The sequence below is a fragment of the Pistacia vera genome, unplaced genomic scaffold (assembly GCF_008641045.1).
Source record: "Pistacia vera cultivar Batoury unplaced genomic scaffold, PisVer_v2 Contig115, whole genome shotgun sequence".
Taxonomy (NCBI): Eukaryota; Viridiplantae; Streptophyta; class Magnoliopsida; order Sapindales; family Anacardiaceae; genus Pistacia; species Pistacia vera.
In genome coordinates this window covers 45,906-65,820 of record NW_022195193.1, presented here as the reverse complement: position 1 = coordinate 65,820, position 19,915 = coordinate 45,906, and the positions used below count along the sequence as shown (strand labels likewise).

Below are 19,915 nucleotides of genomic sequence, written 5' to 3'. Positions count from 1 at the left end.
AAGTATTATAAATTAATAAATATTTATGGAACTATCTTCTTTGTTTGTTTTAAAAGAGTAAATGACTTTTTCCCACCCAAGGTTTGTCTTAATAACACTTTCCACCCAAAAAGTTTCAAAATGCCACTTTCCCACCCAACAATTATGTTCCATCAATATCCAAAATTTACTTCACTTTCTCAACTGGCATTCAGGAATTACCATAAGTCAGGGTAAGAGAATTTTTATAGTGTGAAGGCCGGTGGATCGAATGGTGGTGATGTTTAAATATTCGTCGTTGGAATCAGTTAGAAATCAGCTAAGAATAAGAAGCTAAGAAACCCTAGCTTTGCGGTGACCAACAATCGATGAGAAATCAGATGTTGAAGTGAGAGGGGACCGAATGTTTAATGGTGGTGATAGAGAGAATTTTTGCCACTAGATCAACTTTAAGTAGTATCAGAATATTGACTTTAAGTTAAAAAGTGACAGTTTGAAACTTTTTGGGTGACAGGTTCTATAAGGCAAACCTTGGGTGGGAAAAGGTGTTTACCCGTTTTGAAACCTAAAATCTATGAGCATAGATTTTTGTAATATCTAGAATAGAGATTTTTTTGTTATTTAATCGTGCATGAAGGGTGTTATTGTCGTTAACCTTTAAATATTAAGCAACGGTCCCATCCCAAAAATTAATGGTCAAGATCAATCCTCCCACGTCCACACCACTCCACCAAATCCCACCCCACTTTCGTTGACTCGCCTTCTCCACGACGACTCTCTCTTCATCTTCCTTGTAAAAACCCCCCGCCCCCATAATGGCGGCTCCATTTCTTCATCCTCTTCTCCTTTCTCTCCCAACTCTTCACAACCAAACTCTCTCTCTTTCTCTCACTTCAAACCCACCACCATGCCCCTGGCTTCACCTGTCCAAGGCCTCCTCGCCGCCATCGCCAGCTTCTTCTTCATCACTCTAATCTTGGCCGTCATCTTACTTTTCTGCAAAAAGACCCGCAAACCTGAAACCCGGAACCGCACCCGGGACTCCGCTAGGACCCAGCCCCACGCCGAATTAACATCCATCGCTACCTTCGATAGCGCCTCCTTTGACCCTTCTCTCAATCAAATCTCCATGGCCGAGCTCCTCGACGCCACCAAGAACTTCTCCTCCGATCTCATCATCGGCGACGGCAGTTTCGGCTTCGTCTACAAAGCCAAGCTCTCGAACGGCGTCACCGTCGCTATCAAGAAGCTCGACAAGGACGCGTTTCAAGGGTTTCGCGAGTTTCGGGCTGAGATGGAGACTCTCGGGAAGCTCCGGCATAGAAACATCGTTAAGATTCTCGGGTACTGCGTCTCGGATTTGGATCGGGTTTTGATTTATGAGTTTGTCGAGAAAGGAAACCTCGACCAATGGTTGCATGACACGGTGACGGAGAGTGATGACGTGGACGATACTAGACAGTCGTTTTGCCGGTTACCGTTAAGTTGGGAGACGAGAGTGAACGTGGTGAGCGGCGTGGCTAATGGGCTGGCGTATTTACATGGGCTTGAAAAACCCATTATCCATAGAGACATCAAGGCGAGTAATGTGTTGTTGGATTCGGATTTTGAGGCCCATATCGCCGATTTCGGGCTTGCCAGGAGGATCGACACGTCACACTCACACGTGTCGACGCAAGTAGCCGGTACGATGGGGTACATGCCACCGGAGTACATGGGTGGGAACACGGCGGCAACAGTGATGCTGGATGTTTATAGCTTTGGGGTGTTGATGATCGAGGTGGCAACGCAGCGGAGGCCCAATTGGCCAGCGATCGTTGACGGGAAGGAAGTTGGACTGGTGGAGTGGAGTAGAACAATGGTGGAGCAAAATAGGGAAATTGAAATGGTGGATTCAAATATTTCAAGGGAAGAATTGAGTGAAAATAAGGTTAAGGAGTATTTCAGGATTGCTTGTAATTGTACCAATGAGAAAACAAGAGAGAGGCCGGCAATGAAGGAAGTGGTTAAGGATTTGGAAGAATTGGCATCATGAATTTGGATTTTGTAGGTATAAAAAACATGCCTTCATTTGTTTTCTTGATAAGATTGTAAATAGTTTTATGTTTGCTTACAAATATTAAATAAATTTGAATTCCGTTCGAAGGGGTAATGAATAAATTTAACCAACGATGATGTGATTGCTTGAATATGATCATACGAGAGAATGTGTTAAAATTAGCTTACTTGATTCATGAAATGAACCTAAATTTAGATGGTTTATAAGTGTTTGTTGAGAAGAAATCTTTAGTATAACAAATGTATGTGCGTCGAACCAATCAAAGGACATCAACAGGGCATCCTTTTGTTTTCATAGATACTTTTGGTTATGAAATAAATCGGTAGCCTAATGTGAGGGAATGAGTTTGGACTCTTTTAACAAATATTTGCTTAAAATCAAACTCATGGATGGTTAAGTCTTCAAATTTATTAAAATGTATCAACATTCAACAAAGATGATAAGCTTTCGGGAAAGAGAAGAGCAATAACTGAAAATTATATCAGAGTTAGGTAAAATGCTGAAAAAATTTTAGTACATTTTTAGAAAACATTTTCTCAAAATATTTAGATTATTTTTTAACACCCTACATTTGTTAATTTAGTTAAACAGTTCTCATAATAAAAGTTTAAAATTAACAAAAATATCTTCACCCACCCAAGTCACTATCGGCCGTTGGCCACCACCGCCAGACAACAGCTAATAGTCGTCAGAACGGCGTACGACCGGCTAGATCTGGTTGATCTTTAGTCATCGTCAACAGCCAGATCTAGCCAAAATCTAGCCATCTATGGCTAGACCATGGCCGACAATGGCTAGACGCCGATCAATCATGCGTCTTTCTAGCGCCGGCAAACGATGGTGGCCGGAGATGGTGGTCTTGGGTGGATTGATTTTTAGAATGGGAGAAGTAAAAGATAATTATTTTTAGTTGAATAAAGTTGGAAAAATGTTTTGAATTGAGTAGAATAGGATAATGATGGGTGTGTTTGTTTTGTTATTTTGGATAGGATTTTGGGAATAATATTGGGTAGGTTTGGTTTATTATTTTAGATAGGATTTTGGGGATAGTATTGAGTTATTGGATAGGGGAGTATTACGAGGTAAACTTAAAAAATTTATGAAAAAGCCCTTAGATTTACTAATTTAATTAAAGACCTTAATATATAAAATAACAAAAACACCCCCACCACCTGCAGTGCCAAATTCCGACCACCACCGCTAGAATCTGGCCGGAAAATTTCGTTACGACACAGACCGGTCGGATCTGTGTCATAACGCGTCTTATGGCCTTTTCCAGCTAGGTCCACCACGGATCTGGCCGAAAAAGGCCAGATCTACGAACTGTTGTGGCTGCGACGGCTGGAAAAGGCTAAAACAACGGCCATCTTTGGCCGTCACAGACAACGACAACCATATCTTTGGCTGTCGCTGACGGCCAAAGATGGCCGTTGTTTCAGCCTTTTCCGGCCGTTGTTTGTGGATCTGGCCGAAAAAGGCCAGATCTGGCCATTACCGGCTATTTACGATGGCTGTATGACTATTGTGATAGATTCCGGCTACCACCGGTGATGGTTGCCGGAATCTGGCAGGTATTTGTGGATGGAGGTGTTTTTGTTAGTTTTTAAACTTTTTTTCTGGGGGGTATTTAATGAAATTAATAAACTTATAGGGTCTCAACGTAATTAAAAAAATAGACTAATATTTTGGGAATAACATGCCAAACAACATTTGAAAAATAGGATTGGGAATATGGATAAAAACAATAAGCCAAACGCACCCATTAGGTAGTTGAATAAGGTGAGAATTACGGGGTAAAAATTAAAAATTAACAAAAAAACCCCATAGGTTTGCTAATTTAACTAAACACCCCAATATATAAAAATTTTATAAAATGACAAAAACATCTCACCCATCATAGTGCCAGATTCCGGCCACCACCGTCGGAATCTACCGTTACGACGCAGACCGGTCAGATCTGGCCTGTGGTGTGTCGATCTGGCCTTTTTCAGGAAAATGTCAGATCTGCGGCCAGATTTGACTGTCGTCAGCCGCAAAAGACCTCTAACGGCCAGATCGGTGAATAAACGGTCAATTCCAGTCGTTTTTGGGCCGTTGTGCTAGATTCTGGCCACCACCGATGGTGGTTGCTAGAATCTGGCAACTATGGGTCGGTGGGATTGTTTTTGTTAATTTTTAAACTTTTTTTTGGGTGTTTAATTAAGTTAATAAACTTAAGGGGTATAAAAGTAATTAAAAAATAGAATAATATTTTCTAAATAATTAAACAAACAGGTATTTTGGGAATAGGATAGGGAATATGGTTTGAAATAATAAAACAAACGAATCGATGATTTCTCAATTGGGCTTTCTCAGTTGTAAGTTGTAACTGTAACCATAAAATTATGTCTTTGCATGGTATAGAAAATTTGGGTAAATATTATGTATTCTCTCTTTGATTAGATGATTTTGTTTCGTTTTCTCATTTTTCCAAACAATTAAATCAAATAGTAATAAATGTTTAACAGTCTTTCAGTGATCACGTAAGTAAGAGTAATGCTATGCTTACTCACAATCTTACTATCCTTTGTAAATATAATGCATAGTACCGGTACCATACACATAGTATGGGTACCATATGTAATTTTAACAAAAGTAGTAAGGTGGTTAGTAAACTCGTGAGTAAGCATAGCATTATTGCGTAAGTAATTACTCACTGCAACAGATGTACCACGTATTCACGTCAGAATGCTCATGTGGTACATCCACTGCCACATGGCTTTTAATACTTAGATGGATGTGCAACATCAGCATTCTAGGTGGTACTTACTTCCCATCAATAATGAGTAGAGTGAATGACATTTTCCCACCCAAAGTTTACTGTAATTACTTTTCCACCCATAAAATTTGAAAAAAACATTTTCACACCCATCGTTAAATTCAGACGTTATTTTAACAGCAAAAGGGCATTATTGTCGTTTCACACAATATATATTATAGAGTTAATGTTACTTATACCCCTAAACTACAAACACATAACAGTTACCTTTACCAGCTTGAAAATTAGCCATTTAAACCCGTACCCTCAATTTCTATAATTACAATGGAGGTTTCACTTTTAATATATGTGTGTTTCTAAAATAATTAAAAATTGTATCTATTATTTTTAAAAATTATAGTAATATTTGTTCATTAAATACAGTAGAACTTCTCTATAGTCATAATGATGGGGCCAAACTAATTTTGGGTGCGTTTGTTTTAGTATTTTGGATAGTGTTTTTGAAAAAGTAAGAGTTAGATGGTTATTACGAGGTATGATTTGAAAATTAGCAAAAACAGCCCATTAGGTTTGTTAATTTACTAAACACCCCTATAATAAAACATTGAAAATTAACAAAAATACTCCCACCCACCCATTAAATACTGACAACCAGCCACTATCGCCAGAGGGTGGCCAAAGTTTCCGTATTGACATACAACCGACTGGATATGACCGGTCTTGCATCGATATGACCTTTTCCAGCCAGATCCATCGTGGATGTGGCCAAAAAAGGTCAGATCTATGGCTAGATCTAGCCATTGACGGCCAGATCTGGCCGCGTTTGGTTGTCAACGAAGGCCAAAGATTTGACCGTCGTTGACGACTAGCTATGGCCAAAGATCTGGCCTTTTTCAGCCAGATCCATGGTGGATATGACCGAAAAAGGCTAGATTGCGAGCACTACCGGCCAGATCCAACTGGTAGTGCGCAATTATACCAGATTCCAGCCACCTTTAGGTGGTGGTGGCCGAAATCTAGCAAATGTAGGCGGGTGTGGGTGTTTTTGTCAATTTTTAAACTTTTTTTGGGGGGTGTTTAGTTAAATTAACAAACTTTGGCGGTCTGAAAAATTGAATAAAATATAATAGTATTTTCATAATAAAGAAATAAATATGTATTTTAGAAATGATAGGAATAGGATAGGGAAACAAACACACTCTTTATTACTATGAAGAGGTTACAACCTAATAGATGTGTAATTGAAATAATTATTATTTTGACTTAATTATCCGTAGTGCAAGTGGTATAGGGGTAAAGTATGCACTACATTAATAATTAATAAATTGAGCATGTCAAATCCAATACATAGACAATGATAAAAGAGATAGACATGGTTTCATGCCAAAAACTTTAAACATGCTTGAGAATCTAAAAATAATTTGGCTTCAATAAGAAGGTGTCTATGCTGGCGAGTTATTATGTATTCGCAAGTTAAAAGATGTGGCAGCAACCTAAAACATAAATTATTATCCCAAAGAACTTTAGATAAATATTTTATTTTGGGAGAACGATTGTTTCCCACCCGCTAACTTTCATAACGACACTTTCCCACCCATCGTTAGGATCTATTAATAAAATCCTTTAACTGGCATGATATAAACAGTGTTAAGACGAAAAAACCCTTCACTTCTTTTCTTCTTTTTTCTTCCATTTTCTTCTTCTTCACCTATCGAGAGTTTTCAAAAGACGTCCTAACTTTCTCTATTTCCTCATCAATCGAAATCTCTTGTGAATGACAATCGAAATTGCAAAATGCTTTCTCACCTCTGCAATAAACCAATCAAACCAGAGTCTTTGTCATAAATTCTTCTAGTGAAGGCACATTCACACTAAATAAATAGGTTATTAGTACTGTGATTGGAGCATACCTGTATATGTAAATATCTTTACCCTCCAATTCCTTGTGGCAAGTGTAGCAGAAGCTCAAGAAATCAACAGAAGGATATGGAGTGGTTGAGCTCTTTACCCCTTTAGTTTCCTTCACTTCACCCTTGCAAATTTTGTTCATCAACTGATTAGAGTGACCTTCCAAAATGTAGTCCCCATAAATAAATTAAAAAAGAAATAAAGCTTGCTGCTTTCGGCTTAGGAAAGTCATCTTCGAATAATAATGGTGCAGATTCACTTGTGCTTTTCAATTGTTGATGCTTGATTTTGACACCAATGATTCACACATGCAAAGTGCTAAGCTTACTCTTAGAAATTACACGTGAATGATTCATGAAAAGTGTTTATGGTGTTGAGATGATATATGTTTGCAGAAACAAAAATAAAGGATTGACAAGAGATGTTTTTATAGTGGCTCGAATGCTTAAAGTAAATCCTACGTCCACTGTTATTTTATTATTCTCTGACTATTTTCATGATATTGTCTGTAAAGCGTACAAAGATGGAGAAATACTTTATTTATAGAGAAAAATAAGCTCCCATGTGTCTAACTCTCATATGTCCAACCTCCCATTTTACGAAGAAAGGTGCCCATTTATACACATTTGAGGTCAATATAATGAGTGCTTTTGCAAGTTGTCTTGACACATGGAGAGTTCTCATTCATACTTATCTTAAAATGAGATAGGGTTGGTATAAAATATTTTTGAGGCGGTATGGGCTTGACAGCTAGTACACTTTGTCTTTTTGGTTAAAAGTGGACATCAGTGTAATTTTTAAGTATAACAGAACCCACCCCCCCCCCCCCCCCCCCCCCCCCCCACCCCCCCCCCCCCCCCCCCACCCCCCCCCCCCCCCCCCCCCCCCCCCCACCACGTTTTGAACACTTCAAAAACTCATGTTTTAAATCTGAATGGCTGTCGCACTATAGGCTGCAGTCTCGAACTGAAGAGCTTGAATAATGGCTGGCACAATCGAGTGCTGAGAGCTAGGACTGTGATCTGAGCTGTTGGAGTGATTCGAAGCTGAGCACGATTTGATAACTGACATAAAATGTCTAGTAGATAAATTGCTGACGTCAAAAGCCCAAACGCACGGCTTAGAGGCCTTAAACGGACAAGCCAACTTACAACAGCCATAACTTTTGATCTCGGGGGAGTTTTGGAGCTCGTAAGATATCCACCAAAAGCTCGTTCCGAGTTCTACGACATGGCAATAAGGGAACCCAATAAAGGCCATTTTGGGGGCCAAAATCCTCCATTTTGGCATGTTTTGGGGCTGTTTTGAGTTTTCTTTGCGTTTTTTCTGACACTAGCAATTGGTCACGATCTAAGAACTGAGAATCAATGTGATATGAGAGCTGAGAACATGACCTGAGGCTATTCGCAATCTCAGAGCTAAGAGCTAATCATGATTTGAGAGCTAGAAGCTGATCACGAGTTGATAGGGGCTCGACCTGAGATCATAAGGAGCTCGATTAGAGATTATACAGAGCTCGATCTAAGAGCATACAGAGCTCGATTTGAGATAATAAAAAGCTCGATCTGAGATCATAAGGAGCTCGATCAGAAAGCATAAAGAGCTCGATATGAGAACACAAGGAGTTCAAATAAGAAAGCGCGAGGCTTGATTTGAGAACACAAGGAGTTCGATCAGAAAGCGTGAGGCTTGATCTAAGAACATAGGAAGTTTGATCAGAAAGCGAAAAGCTTGATTTGAGAACATAAGATCAGCGATCTAAACGCTTGGAAGCGCGATCTAAATGATTTGAACGTGTGATCTCAACGATCTTGATCGCGCAATCTGAGAAATCAGGTGTGTGTGTGTGATCTGTGATTTGACCACGCGATCCAAGAGCTAAAGATCTGAGCGATCTGAGCGTGCGATCTGCGATTTGACTACGCGATCTGAGAGCTATAATGCGTGTGATCTGCAATCTAAGAGCTCTGATGTGTACGATCTGCTATCTGACCAAGCGATTTGAAGCTAAAGATCAGCGATCTGAAGCTGAAGATCAAAGTGATCTGAGTGTGCAATCTGCAATATGACCACGCAATTAGAGAGCTTTGATGCGTACAATTTGCGATTTGATCGCCTGATCCGAGAGCTCTAATGCGTGTGATCTGCGATCTAGCCACATGATTTGAAGCTAAAGATCAGCGATCTGAAGATAAAGATCATCGATATGAAGTTGAAGATCAAAGCAATCTGAGCGTGCGATCCGAGATCGGATCACGTGATCTGAGAGCTATGATGCGTGCGATTTGCGATCTGACCATGCGATCCTAAGCTAAAGATCATCGATTTGAAGCTGAAGATAAGAGCGATCTAAGCGTGTGATCTGCAATCTGACCACACGATTGGAAAGCTATGATGCATGCGATCTGCGACCCGAGAGCTCTGATGCTGAATAGGCTTTAGTATTTTGACGATAACTTGAGCTGTAGACCTCAGATTTAGATGATTCTTGGACTATTAGAAAACTAACTCGAAGGGATACAACTCTTGTGTTTATACATCACCAGATTCAGACTTTATCCTACTCGGATTTCCACATCAGATGATGTGCTTGCTGAAAAAACATGAAGAGCCGATGTGAATCACGCTCTTCCTCTAGCGCCAAACTGTTGATGCTTTATTTTAACACCAATGATTCGCACGTGCAAAGTGCTAAGCTTACTTTTAGAAATTACACGTGAATGATTCATGAAAAGTGTTTATGGTACTAAGATGATATATGTTTGCAGAAACATAAATAAAGGATTGACAAGAGAGGTTTTTATGGTGGTTCAGATGCTTAAAGCAAATCCTACATCCACTGTTATTTTATTATTCCCTTACTATTTCCATGATATTACCTGTAAGGCGTACAAAGATGGAGAAATATTTTGTTTACAGAGAAAAATAAGCTCTCATATGCCTAACTCTCATATGCCTAACCTCCCCTTTTACAAAGAGAGATGCCCATTTATACACCTTTGAGGTCAATGTAATGAGTGCTTTTGCAAGTTGCCTTGACACATGGAGAGCTCTCATTCATACTTATCTTAAAATGAGATAGAGTTGGTGTAAAATATCTATGAGGCGGTATGGGTTTGACAGCTAGTACACTTTGTCTTTTACGTAGAGCTTATTTAGGCATAAAATCAATGAACAAACATCAATGTGATTCTTCTTCTTATTGTTTCTCTTGTCTCTTTGTCTTTTCACCCATTGTTTTCATTTCTCGACATTGCTTAAGATTGGTCCATTGTCATCCACAAACATTAAACAATTTCAAAAATAGAAAATAAATAAATAAAACATTATGTTTTTGTGAGTCTTTTTTAATTAATATTTTGTCTTAAACTTTGGCTCTTCATAGAAGGTTGATTTTGATTTTTCTTCAATGGGGCTTTTTGTACATTAAAGTAGAATGCTCAGTGTCTCTCTTTCGTTTCGTTTCCTTATGATTTGATCTTTCGTGGAAGGTCGTCGCACAAAATAAAAAAAAAAACAATGGATGGAGAAGGAGGTTCCACTGCCAGATCTTCTGGCTACTACTTGGTTTTGAGATTAGAGTTCTTTATTGTGGATGGTGGTTTTTGAAGAAATGTCATCGGACAGGTTTGCGAAGAATCCAGGGGTGGCGGGGGAAACGAAACGACAGTTTCAACGAATCCAGGAAGTGGCACAAACAATCTCACTCGGTGACGGCAATGAGAAGGCAACTAGTTTATATACAAGAGATAAAATAATGTAATTACCCTTTAATTGTATTTTGAATTTACTATAGTATCCTTCTTTAGTTAAAGTTAATAGACGATGGGTGGGAAAGTGTCGTTTTGAAACGTGGTGAGTGTGAAAATGTTGTTTTGTCAAACCTTGGATGGGAAAATGTCGTTCTCTCATTTTATTTCATCTTAAACCTTTAATGTAATATATATTTTTTGTAATATACAGATAATTATTACTATGTGGATGCAAGTTCCTTAAGATGGAACTTGGAAAATTTATAACTTATTAGAATGTGAAGTTTATTTTTATTTATAACTGGCCCAAGTTGGGACTAAATTTTTTTTATAATTGACTCTATTTTTATTTTATTTTTTAAAATTAATATAAACCAAACTAGAGGTAAAAAAATACATTTAATAAAGTTTTGCTGGGAAATATTATTCAGCCTCGTTCAAAATTATAAAGTCAAATAGTAAAGGGTATTATAGTTTTTTTTTTCGTAGCTTCACCTTTGTCAAGTAATGGATTCAATTGACAGAGATTAACGATTGGTGGAAAATTGTTTTTCTGAAAGTTTGTGGGTGGGAAAGTATTTATGGAAAACCTAGGTAGGGAAATTGTCATTCATTCTAATTAATATTGTATTAATTTATTCTTTAACAAAGAGGCACGTGAATACAAAAAGACAATAATAATTTAAGAAGAAAACATATAGAGTAGCAAAATATATTATTAGATAATAAGTAGTAATGTCGGGGAATATTAATAGAAAATTTAAGAAGAAAGTAGCAGCCCAATTTGCAATTAAAAATGAGGGCATGATTTCAAAGTTTACACTTTCCACGCCGGCCGGGCCATGCTTAAAAATTTGAGACCTGTTGTGCCATAAGTTGTACTGTGCCAAGGCCTACAAAATTCATGCCCTGTCGTACCGTCCAGTCCACCAAATTTGAAGGCCCACAACACGACCTATATATCATGCCATGCCTTGGATTGTGTCGTGGGCCGGCTCGCGTGCTTTGTAAAAATATTTAATTTTAATATTTATAAATTATAGTAATTTTGATTTATTATTAATAACTATTATAAAAATATTTTATATGTTATATTTAATTACATTTTGTATTTATATTAATTAAAAATATATAATCACTATGAAATATAATAAAATAATGAGATATTGAAATATTAATTGAATTTCAATATTTTTTATTACTTATAAGTTATAATTATAAAGTACAAATACAAACTTAGAAATTAGGATTAAAAATTATTATACATCTTCACTTTTATTAATTTCTAAATTTTTAAAATCTTCAAATAGATCTTCAACAACACAATTTTAAAGCTTGAAATGTTTAATTTTTTTAATTTTTTATAACTTTTTATTTTTTTTCGTGTCATGTCATGCCGACCCATAATAAGGCCCATATAATCATGGGTTATACCGTGTCGTGCTTTTTTTAATGTTGTGTCATGGGCCGACACAGCTCACGATCGACTCTACCTCCAGTTTCCACCCACACAACAATATTTAAAATGAATGAAAATTCCTTGGCATAGAAATTCGGTCTACACAAGGGAGAAATAATGGAACGAATAATATTCTTTACAATTACTTTCTCCCACTAGGACCCTTAATTTACTACAAACAACAAACACTCATGCACTTTAGTTAATCTCTTTTCGGATACAGTGGAACTTTTTAATTATTTGATACATTAATATTTAATATATCGAGATAAATTACCTAAAGGTCAGCATAAATTGGTGACGTCTATATTTTTATAAAGCACAAACAAATGATAAATATTCTCATTCTCCATTAAAAAGCATACCAAAAAGAAATTATGAAGATAATTTTATCTTTTTCACTTTTTATTTACTTTTTTACATTGAAGAAATTGTCAAGAGAGCAATCAAAGCAAATCTTTCACGATCTTTGTTCAAGGAATTTTTACTATAGTAATACTACGTTTACCGAGTAAATTACCGATTTTCACATACCGATGCACTTGCCCAATTCTCAAAATCTCAAATTTTAACTTAATCAGTATGTCAAATCGGTACCTTTATCGGTAACTCAAGCATTATTGTTTTTACTAAGCATCTTGCCTAGGTTAAATCAATTGAACTATTTTTATGCTAACGACTGAAATATTTACCATCATTTTCATAATTTTGTTCTTATCCCTGCCACGTTGTTGGGTGATGTTACTCCATATTAACCCTTGGGATGATACAAATTATTTTGTATGAGGAAACACCATGGTAGATTCCTTACATAAAATACTATAAAGAAAAGGGTAAATGACATTGTCCCACCCAAGGTTTGACGAATCTCCAAATTCTCACTCCTGGTTTCATAAATTACAGATTTTCACCCTTAAATTAATACCATTACTTTTCTCTCAAAATAATCTCCACATCTCAAATTTCTCTCAAATAACCTCTAGAGGAGATCCCGGCCAAGCAAAAAATCTAACCTGATTCCAACACCATTGGACCTCCGAAACACCACCATCAGCATCCCCTTATCCTCCCACCAAAACCCTTAACTTTTCCACCTAATTGCACCTCAACGAGGTGCCAGAATTTGGCTAGAAAGGGGCAACAAAACACAAAAACCTAAGGGAGAGGTGACGGTGATTGACAGACAATTAAAGTCGGTGATGTTGGGAGTTTTGGTGGGGGGAAGCTGGTGATGCTATTGGTGGTCGGGAGAGGTCGATTGTATGGGAAACAGGTTAAAATGACCTAAAATCGCCGATGGTGTGAATTTGAAAAGTGAAGGATTATTTTAAAATTTTTATATTTGAAATGACCATTTTATTTTTTTAATTGTTAAATTAAATAGTTTTCTATTAATTTAAATGTAAGAATCTTTTATTTATGAAATCAGGTGGAAAGTTAGAAGATTCGCTAAGCCTTGGGTGGGAAAATGTCGCTTATTCTAAAGAAAATAATTCAAGATTGTACAAACCAATGACTCTTTTTTCAGTCTTTCTGAGTTTTTGGAGTTTTGTAATGGAGAGGATAAGAACGTCACGTGGGCGGCTTCAATTTGATACTATATTTAATTAATTAGATATAAAAAAATGTAAAAAGGAAGGGGCAGATGTACAGAAGTTGCATGGCAACTGGCAACTCATTCTGAAACATTTTCGTGTAAAGAGAATACCAAGAATCATTAGGAATTCTCTTTTATTTTTAAATTTCATCGAAAGTAAGACTAAAAAATATATAACATTACCCATATATGTTTTTCAATCATTGGGTTTAAATGAAGAAAGTTTTCACGAATACAAGTTTTTCAAAGAATAAGATTTCAAGGAAATTGATTTTGAGTTGTTATTCAAACACAAAAGTGTTACATAATATTTTTTATTTTGGTTACTTGGAAAAGTTGTTTAGAAGTAATAATGTAAGTTTATATTATTGTAATTGTGCTTACTTTATTAGGTGAAAAGTTGACACCAACTTTCGGAGACGTTCATCAATGGGGGCCATGTGATTCCATGATGAATTTGGAGAATTAAAGTACGTAAAATTACTTTATCAATGAATATTATAGTTAAGGATCTTCAACATAACAACAATGAAATTTATTTCCATTGATTTCGTTAGGTGATATATATATAACAAATGCTTCCCCTATTCAATTTTATCTTTAAGAAAACACACTATCCCACATATATAATTAAATGCATTTGATAGTGGAAGAAGGGCTTTTTCTTTTTCCATGCAACGATTTTACATTTTATCATGGAATTTGTTAGGATCCCACATCGGGATCTCGCACTCATCAAGTGTGGTACTTAAGTCTATGAGCTCTTCCATCTATCAGGCCGGTCTTTTGGGTTAGACTCTCCCTTGGATTTGAGTTTTAACATTGATGCTTTTTGTTGAGAGTTGGATTGTGACAAAGGTTACATATAGGCTAGATTAAGGTGCAGTGTATTTTCATTGGGAGAGGGTGCTGCATCGAATAACTGATAAGTGAGTGAAGCTGTCCAAAAGAGGAAATGGCTACCATCGGGTCAGTATCGATAGAGTAAAAACCGCTATAGACGTCGACTCTTGAAAGAAGATATAATGTTAGAATCTCACATCGAGATCTCACACTCACCAAGTATGGTATTTGAGCCTAGAGGCTCTTCTACCTATCAAATCGGTCTTTTGAGTTGAGCTCTCCCTTGACTTAAGTTCTAACATAATTTAATTGCATAAAATTAAGATGTTGTTTATAATTTTCTGTTTAAAAGTTTCTCTTTCTGGTAACTTGAGACTTACGAAAAGAAAATTTGATAATACCATTCTCACCTGTACACAACAAGAAACCATAAAAACAAAAAAAAAAAAAAAAAACAAAACAAAATGTGCCATTTTCGTGAGAAACAAGTCTACTCTGACTTGGTATACATAATAAGAGTTGTCAACTTTTTCCGGCCAAATAACGGTTTAATAACACTTTTTCACACATCAATTTTTAAAATATCATTTGACTATTTAATTTTATATTCTAACGGTAAACAAAGAGTAAACTCGATCTAGACTATTAGAGTTTTTAAAAATAAAAAATCGATAAGTCTTTTGATGATAGAAGGTTGGATTTTGATGGTTAGGATTGATCACAATTGACAAAATTGATAAAAATAGGGTTTGACAGGCTTTGGTGAATAATAATTAGTGAAGAAAATGATAGTATATAAACTTGAATTGTAAAGTGATATTTTAAAGTGGAAAATTGTTGTTAAATGATTATTTGGGTGGGAGAAAGTCGTTTACTCTACATGATAATACTAAACAAATTTTGCAAAATATTTCGAAACTCAGGCAAAAACCAGGAATTACAAAGTCTTTATGACTTTTGATTAATTTAGAGAAGATATCAGCATCACATCAGCTTCCTTAAATACAACGGAAGAAATGTAATAGTGTGAACATATATACGGTGATGTGTTCACCACAGGTCTCTCAATTTATAAATTTTGCAAAATTGCATTTATCCAAAACTGACGACAGACTCTGGCCCAAGTCAAGATTTTTAATTGAATCTTCAATACTTTTGTCTCCTACCTAGTGTCATAGCCACAGCCAGCCACTAAGCCGAAGACAATTCAAACAAATTACGCGCATACACAAAACTATAAAATAAAGACTTTAATCTCTCACCCTATAAATACTCTTCATCTCCCATGGTACTTTACACCACACCAAGAAGAAATATTTAACCATTATGGCTAAAGCTTCAGCTTTCTTTGCTTCTCTCCTTCTTCTTTCTTCTCTTTCTCTTGTTGCTCTCTCTGAGGCTAAAGACTCGGTTCATGTTGAGAAGGGTCTTTCATGGACTTTCTATAAGAAGAGCTGCCCCAAAGTTGAATCCATCGTCAGAAAACAGCTCAAAAAGGTCTTCAAGGACGACATTGGCCAAGCTGCCGGCTTGCTTCGTCTCCATTTCCACGATTGCTTCGTTCAGGTAAATTATTTAAAGAGATTTTATCATTTTTTTTTTTTTTTTTCGTATTTTCATAAACTGTGCTGAACAAGTTTTTACTTTTTATGTTTTCAATCGTTTTTATATTTTTAGATAACAGTAAACAGATATCTGTAAAATAACTTTACCTGTACTGTAGAATTCTCTGAACTCCCCATGTGCCACACACAGTTCTAGCTAGTTCTTTAAAAAAGTCTCTTTAATTTACTTTATTTCGGTGATTAATTAATACTATTTTAAACGCGCATCGCATTTGGCAGTTGCATGCGTTCTATCAGACATAAAATATTCATAAACTTTTCACCTATTTTTTTTTTTTTTTAAATCAAAAAATTATGTTTAACATAATATGGGAACAAAATATTACAGGGATGCGATGCTTCAGTGTTGTTGGATGGATCAGCAAGCGGGCCAAGTGAGCAAGATGCGCCGCCGAATCTGAGCTTGAGGGCGAGGGCGTTTGAAATCATCGACGATCTTCGAGCTCTTGTGCACAAGGAGTGTGGAAGAGTTGTTTCCTGCGCAGATATTGTCGCCATTGCAGCTCGCGATTCAGTTGTCCTGGTAAGTCTTCGTCAAAATTTTGATAATTATTAGCACATTTACACATGTGGTTTGATTTTAGTGGTTGAGTTGCTGTTTATTTCATGACTTTAGTGCCTTATCTTTGACTTTAACTCGAATAGAGTGCTCACCTAACATGTTCCATTTTTACTTGGACTTTATGGTTAAGTTGTGGTGGATTTATATTTATATATAATAATAACCTTATCATCAACTTGGGTATGATAAAAATAAAATGGGAAGAAATCAAATTAATCTAAAATTAATTTTTTATTTCATCTCTAAAATTTAATTGAATAAGTCAACTTTTTCCCGTTTCTATGCAAGATGTTACTGGTAATTACTAATTACTAATTTTTATAATATCAAGACTTTGCCTTAGCCATTAATAAAGAAATAAATAACGTTTGCTTGTTTTGAATACATTCAAAGTTTTTTTATTTGAATATTCATGTTGCTGCCCTGCCGTATATTCATCCGGCCACTCTAGATGTATAACTTGATGGACTCATTCAATTCTTTCGAATAATATTTTATTTTTTCTATTCACAGCAATCATGTCTAAAATCTATATTAAATCCCACTTGTGAAAAAAACAAAAAAAAAAAAAAACAACTTAACTTGGTCTCCAAGTAGTGACCACATTTAGATTCAAAAAAACAATTAAATTTGGAGTTTGAATAAGATGATTTTAATAAACAACGACGATAAACTGTTTATCAATACTATGTAACGAGTTTTGGCATTTTCCTCGTTGCAGTCAGGAGGTCCCGATTATGACGTGCCTTTGGGAAGGCGAGACGGGCTGACCTTCGCAACAAGAAATGCCACTGTGGCCAACCTTCCAGCCCCAAGTTCCAACACCAGCGTTCTCCTCACCTCTCTGGCAACCAAAAACTTCGACGCAACCGATATTGTGGCCCTCTCCGGCGGCCATACCATCGGCATAAGCCACTGCAACTCCTTCACCGACCGCCTCTATCCCACTCAAGACCCTACCATGGACAAAACTTTCGCCAACGACCTCAAGGAAACCTGTCCCGCAAAGGACACCAACAACACCGTGGTGCTTGATATCCGGTCGCCGGACGCCTTCGACAACAAGTACTACGTGGACCTGATGAACCGTCAGGGGCTGTTCACTTCGGATCAGGACTTGTACACGGACAAGAGGACGAGGGACATCGTGAAAGCCTTTGCGGTGAACCAGACTTTGTTTTTTGAAGAATTTGTGAAGTCGATGTTGAAGATGGGTCAACTCAGTGTGTTGACTGGGAAACAGGGAGAGATTCGAGCTAATTGTTCGGTGAGGAATCCGGATAACAAGAAGTTTTTGGCTTCTGTGGTTGAAGAAGATGTGGTGGAAGAAGCGTGGGCTGAGTTGAGGTAGGGAGCAGCTGGGTTGTTTTAGCTAACTTGTGGACTTGTTGTAGTGATGTGGTTTTGATTTAATGTATTTGTGCTTCTGAGTTTTTAATTATCTTGCTTTGTTTTTAACCTTGAATATGTTAATAAAATCAGCAGGATGTTATCATTTTATGTTGAAAATAAATTATGTCAACTTTTTTAACGAAATGTCAGATTCTTACCATATTACTTTAGTTTTGGGACAAAACGACTAGATAACGTATCAAACTTGCAAATAACAAGTTTGATTTTCCATTTTTGAGTTCTATTGGTGAAAAAATTAACAAGAACTGAATAAATTAACGTAAGATATCTTTTTAACCTTGACATAATCGGATATCATGACCGCATGATTATGAATAATAGTAAAGAAAAAATAAAACCCATGAAACTAAATGTAAAAAGAACTTGTAAAGTGGTTTGACAAGTTAAATTTCAACCCTACGTCTAATGTTTTCTTATTAATCTATTTGATTATAAAAATAAGCTCCCTCCCTCTAAAATTACTAATCCCTTAACAATGATTTTGATAGGGTTTGTATGGTGTGTAAATGATAACTATTGTAAGAGTAAATCTTGGGATAATGGCCTGATTTTAAGAAGTCAATCCCATGAATTTTGATGTAGTTGCCATTCCCAGATTGTATAGAGTTAATTTAGTGATCTTCTTCCTGATTTTAGAAGATAATGCTTGTGTAAGGAGATGAAGCTCATTCATGGTTTGGTGGATAATTGCCATGTAATTCGTTTTACTTTTGAAAGCAACTCGCTTCGATCTGATTGTCGTCTCACAAATTATTCCGAGTTACAACTCATTCTAAATTATTGCTTGCTCTGGGCTGTCTGCACATTTTCATACAACATTATACAAATAAGCTTGTCAAATGGCCTACTCAAAAGTCAAAACTTGTTTCCCAATATTTGAGAGCAGGAAAACACTGATTAGAAATTTCTAATTTTTGAAATATTAAATTGAATTCTTAGAGAGAAAAAAGAAAAAGGAAAATTAAATAATTTGTTCGTGTGATCGTTGCACCTAATTGTGGACTACTGTGTCCAAGAAGTGAGATTGCTAAGAACACTTAAAAAGCCTTCTGATCCTTATATTTGAGGCTCAACAGGCTGGGATTGGGCCGGCCATTTTATATAGTTTAGTGGGCTTTCATCAATAATTCAAACCCCATAATGTTTTAATTAAGAAGAACAATACGAAGAACAACATTACACTTACGACATTTTCATAATTCATATAATCATGACGTGGTAGCTTATAATTAATCAGCTCGCAGTGAGTCTCATCTATCCAAATTTAAACTAACCAATAGTGAGCTGTCACCTCAAAGTTGTATAAAAAAATTGTAAGCGTAGTTTTATTGCAATATTAAAGGACGGTGTATCTCATAGTTGTTTGCGATGAGACTGACCGTATCATTCAAAGTTATAAATGACATGTGTGGAGTATTGTTTAAATTGAACACGTTCTAGTTTGATGTGAAATAGTAAAAGGAACTCCATCTCAAAATCCCTAATATAACTTGGTGAAATTCAATCAATTAAACTTACTGATACATCATTAAAATAAACCTCACATCATCCTACCACACCTCACAATTTTTTTTTTTTTTTTTTGTTTTTTTATGACTAGGGTCTAAGGGTGTCCGGGCCAGCTTACATGCATCTCAACTAATCCCTTGAGACCCTAGAATTACCGAACGGATAAGAGTTCCAGTGGCCACATTTGTTAGTAACTAATGAGTGACTTAAACTCAAGTCCTCTTGAGTCATACACCTAAGAGTCCTTATCAAATCACTCGACCACCTACAGGAAGTTTATCACACCTCTCTATTGCATCAATGCATTAGTTTTGAATGTGTAAAATCTTACTATTAAATATTATTTGACATATGCAATAAATGATTTAGTAATGTTAAATATACAAATAGATGAATGTAACACTATTTTTATTATTATATCATTCTTTTTTTATTTAGAAAATATTTAAGA

At 36.2% G+C, this 19,915-nt stretch overlaps 2 protein-coding genes across 2 annotated transcripts; both read left to right on the top strand.

Annotated features, from left to right (window-relative positions):
• Positions 1-768: 768 nt before the first annotated feature.
• LOC116146510 (phytosulfokine receptor 2-like) lies at positions 769-2,120 on the top strand. The gene has a single exon (XM_031431930.1). It carries the CDS (start codon positions 887-889, stop codon positions 2,012-2,014), a length of 1,128 nt encoding a protein of 375 aa, XP_031287790.1. The 5' UTR covers positions 769-886; the 3' UTR covers positions 2,015-2,120.
• A 13,497-nt stretch (positions 2,121-15,617) lies between these two features.
• LOC116146590 (peroxidase 12-like) lies at positions 15,618-18,042 on the top strand. Its single transcript, XM_031432005.1, has 3 exons — positions 15,618-15,921; positions 16,309-16,503; positions 17,264-18,042. Exons 1-3 carry the CDS (start codon positions 15,682-15,684, stop codon positions 17,891-17,893), a joined length of 1,065 nt encoding a protein of 354 aa, XP_031287865.1. The 5' UTR covers positions 15,618-15,681; the 3' UTR covers positions 17,894-18,042.
• The last annotated feature ends 1,873 nt before the right edge of the window (positions 18,043-19,915 follow it).

Coding starts and splice junctions, on each gene's coding strand:
- LOC116146510 (XM_031431930.1), top strand. CDS start 887: ATGCCCCTGGCTTCACCTGTCCAAGGCCTCCTCGCCGCCATCGCCAGC.
- LOC116146590 (XM_031432005.1), top strand. CDS start 15,682: ATGGCTAAAGCTTCAGCTTTCTTTGCTTCTCTCCTTCTTCTTTCTTCT. Junction 15,922..16,308: donor TCCACGATTGCTTCGTTCAG/GTAAATTATTTA, acceptor AAAATATTACAG/GGATGCGATGCTTCAGTGTT. Junction 16,504..17,263: donor CTCGCGATTCAGTTGTCCTG/GTAAGTCTTCGT, acceptor TCCTCGTTGCAG/TCAGGAGGTCCCGATTATGA.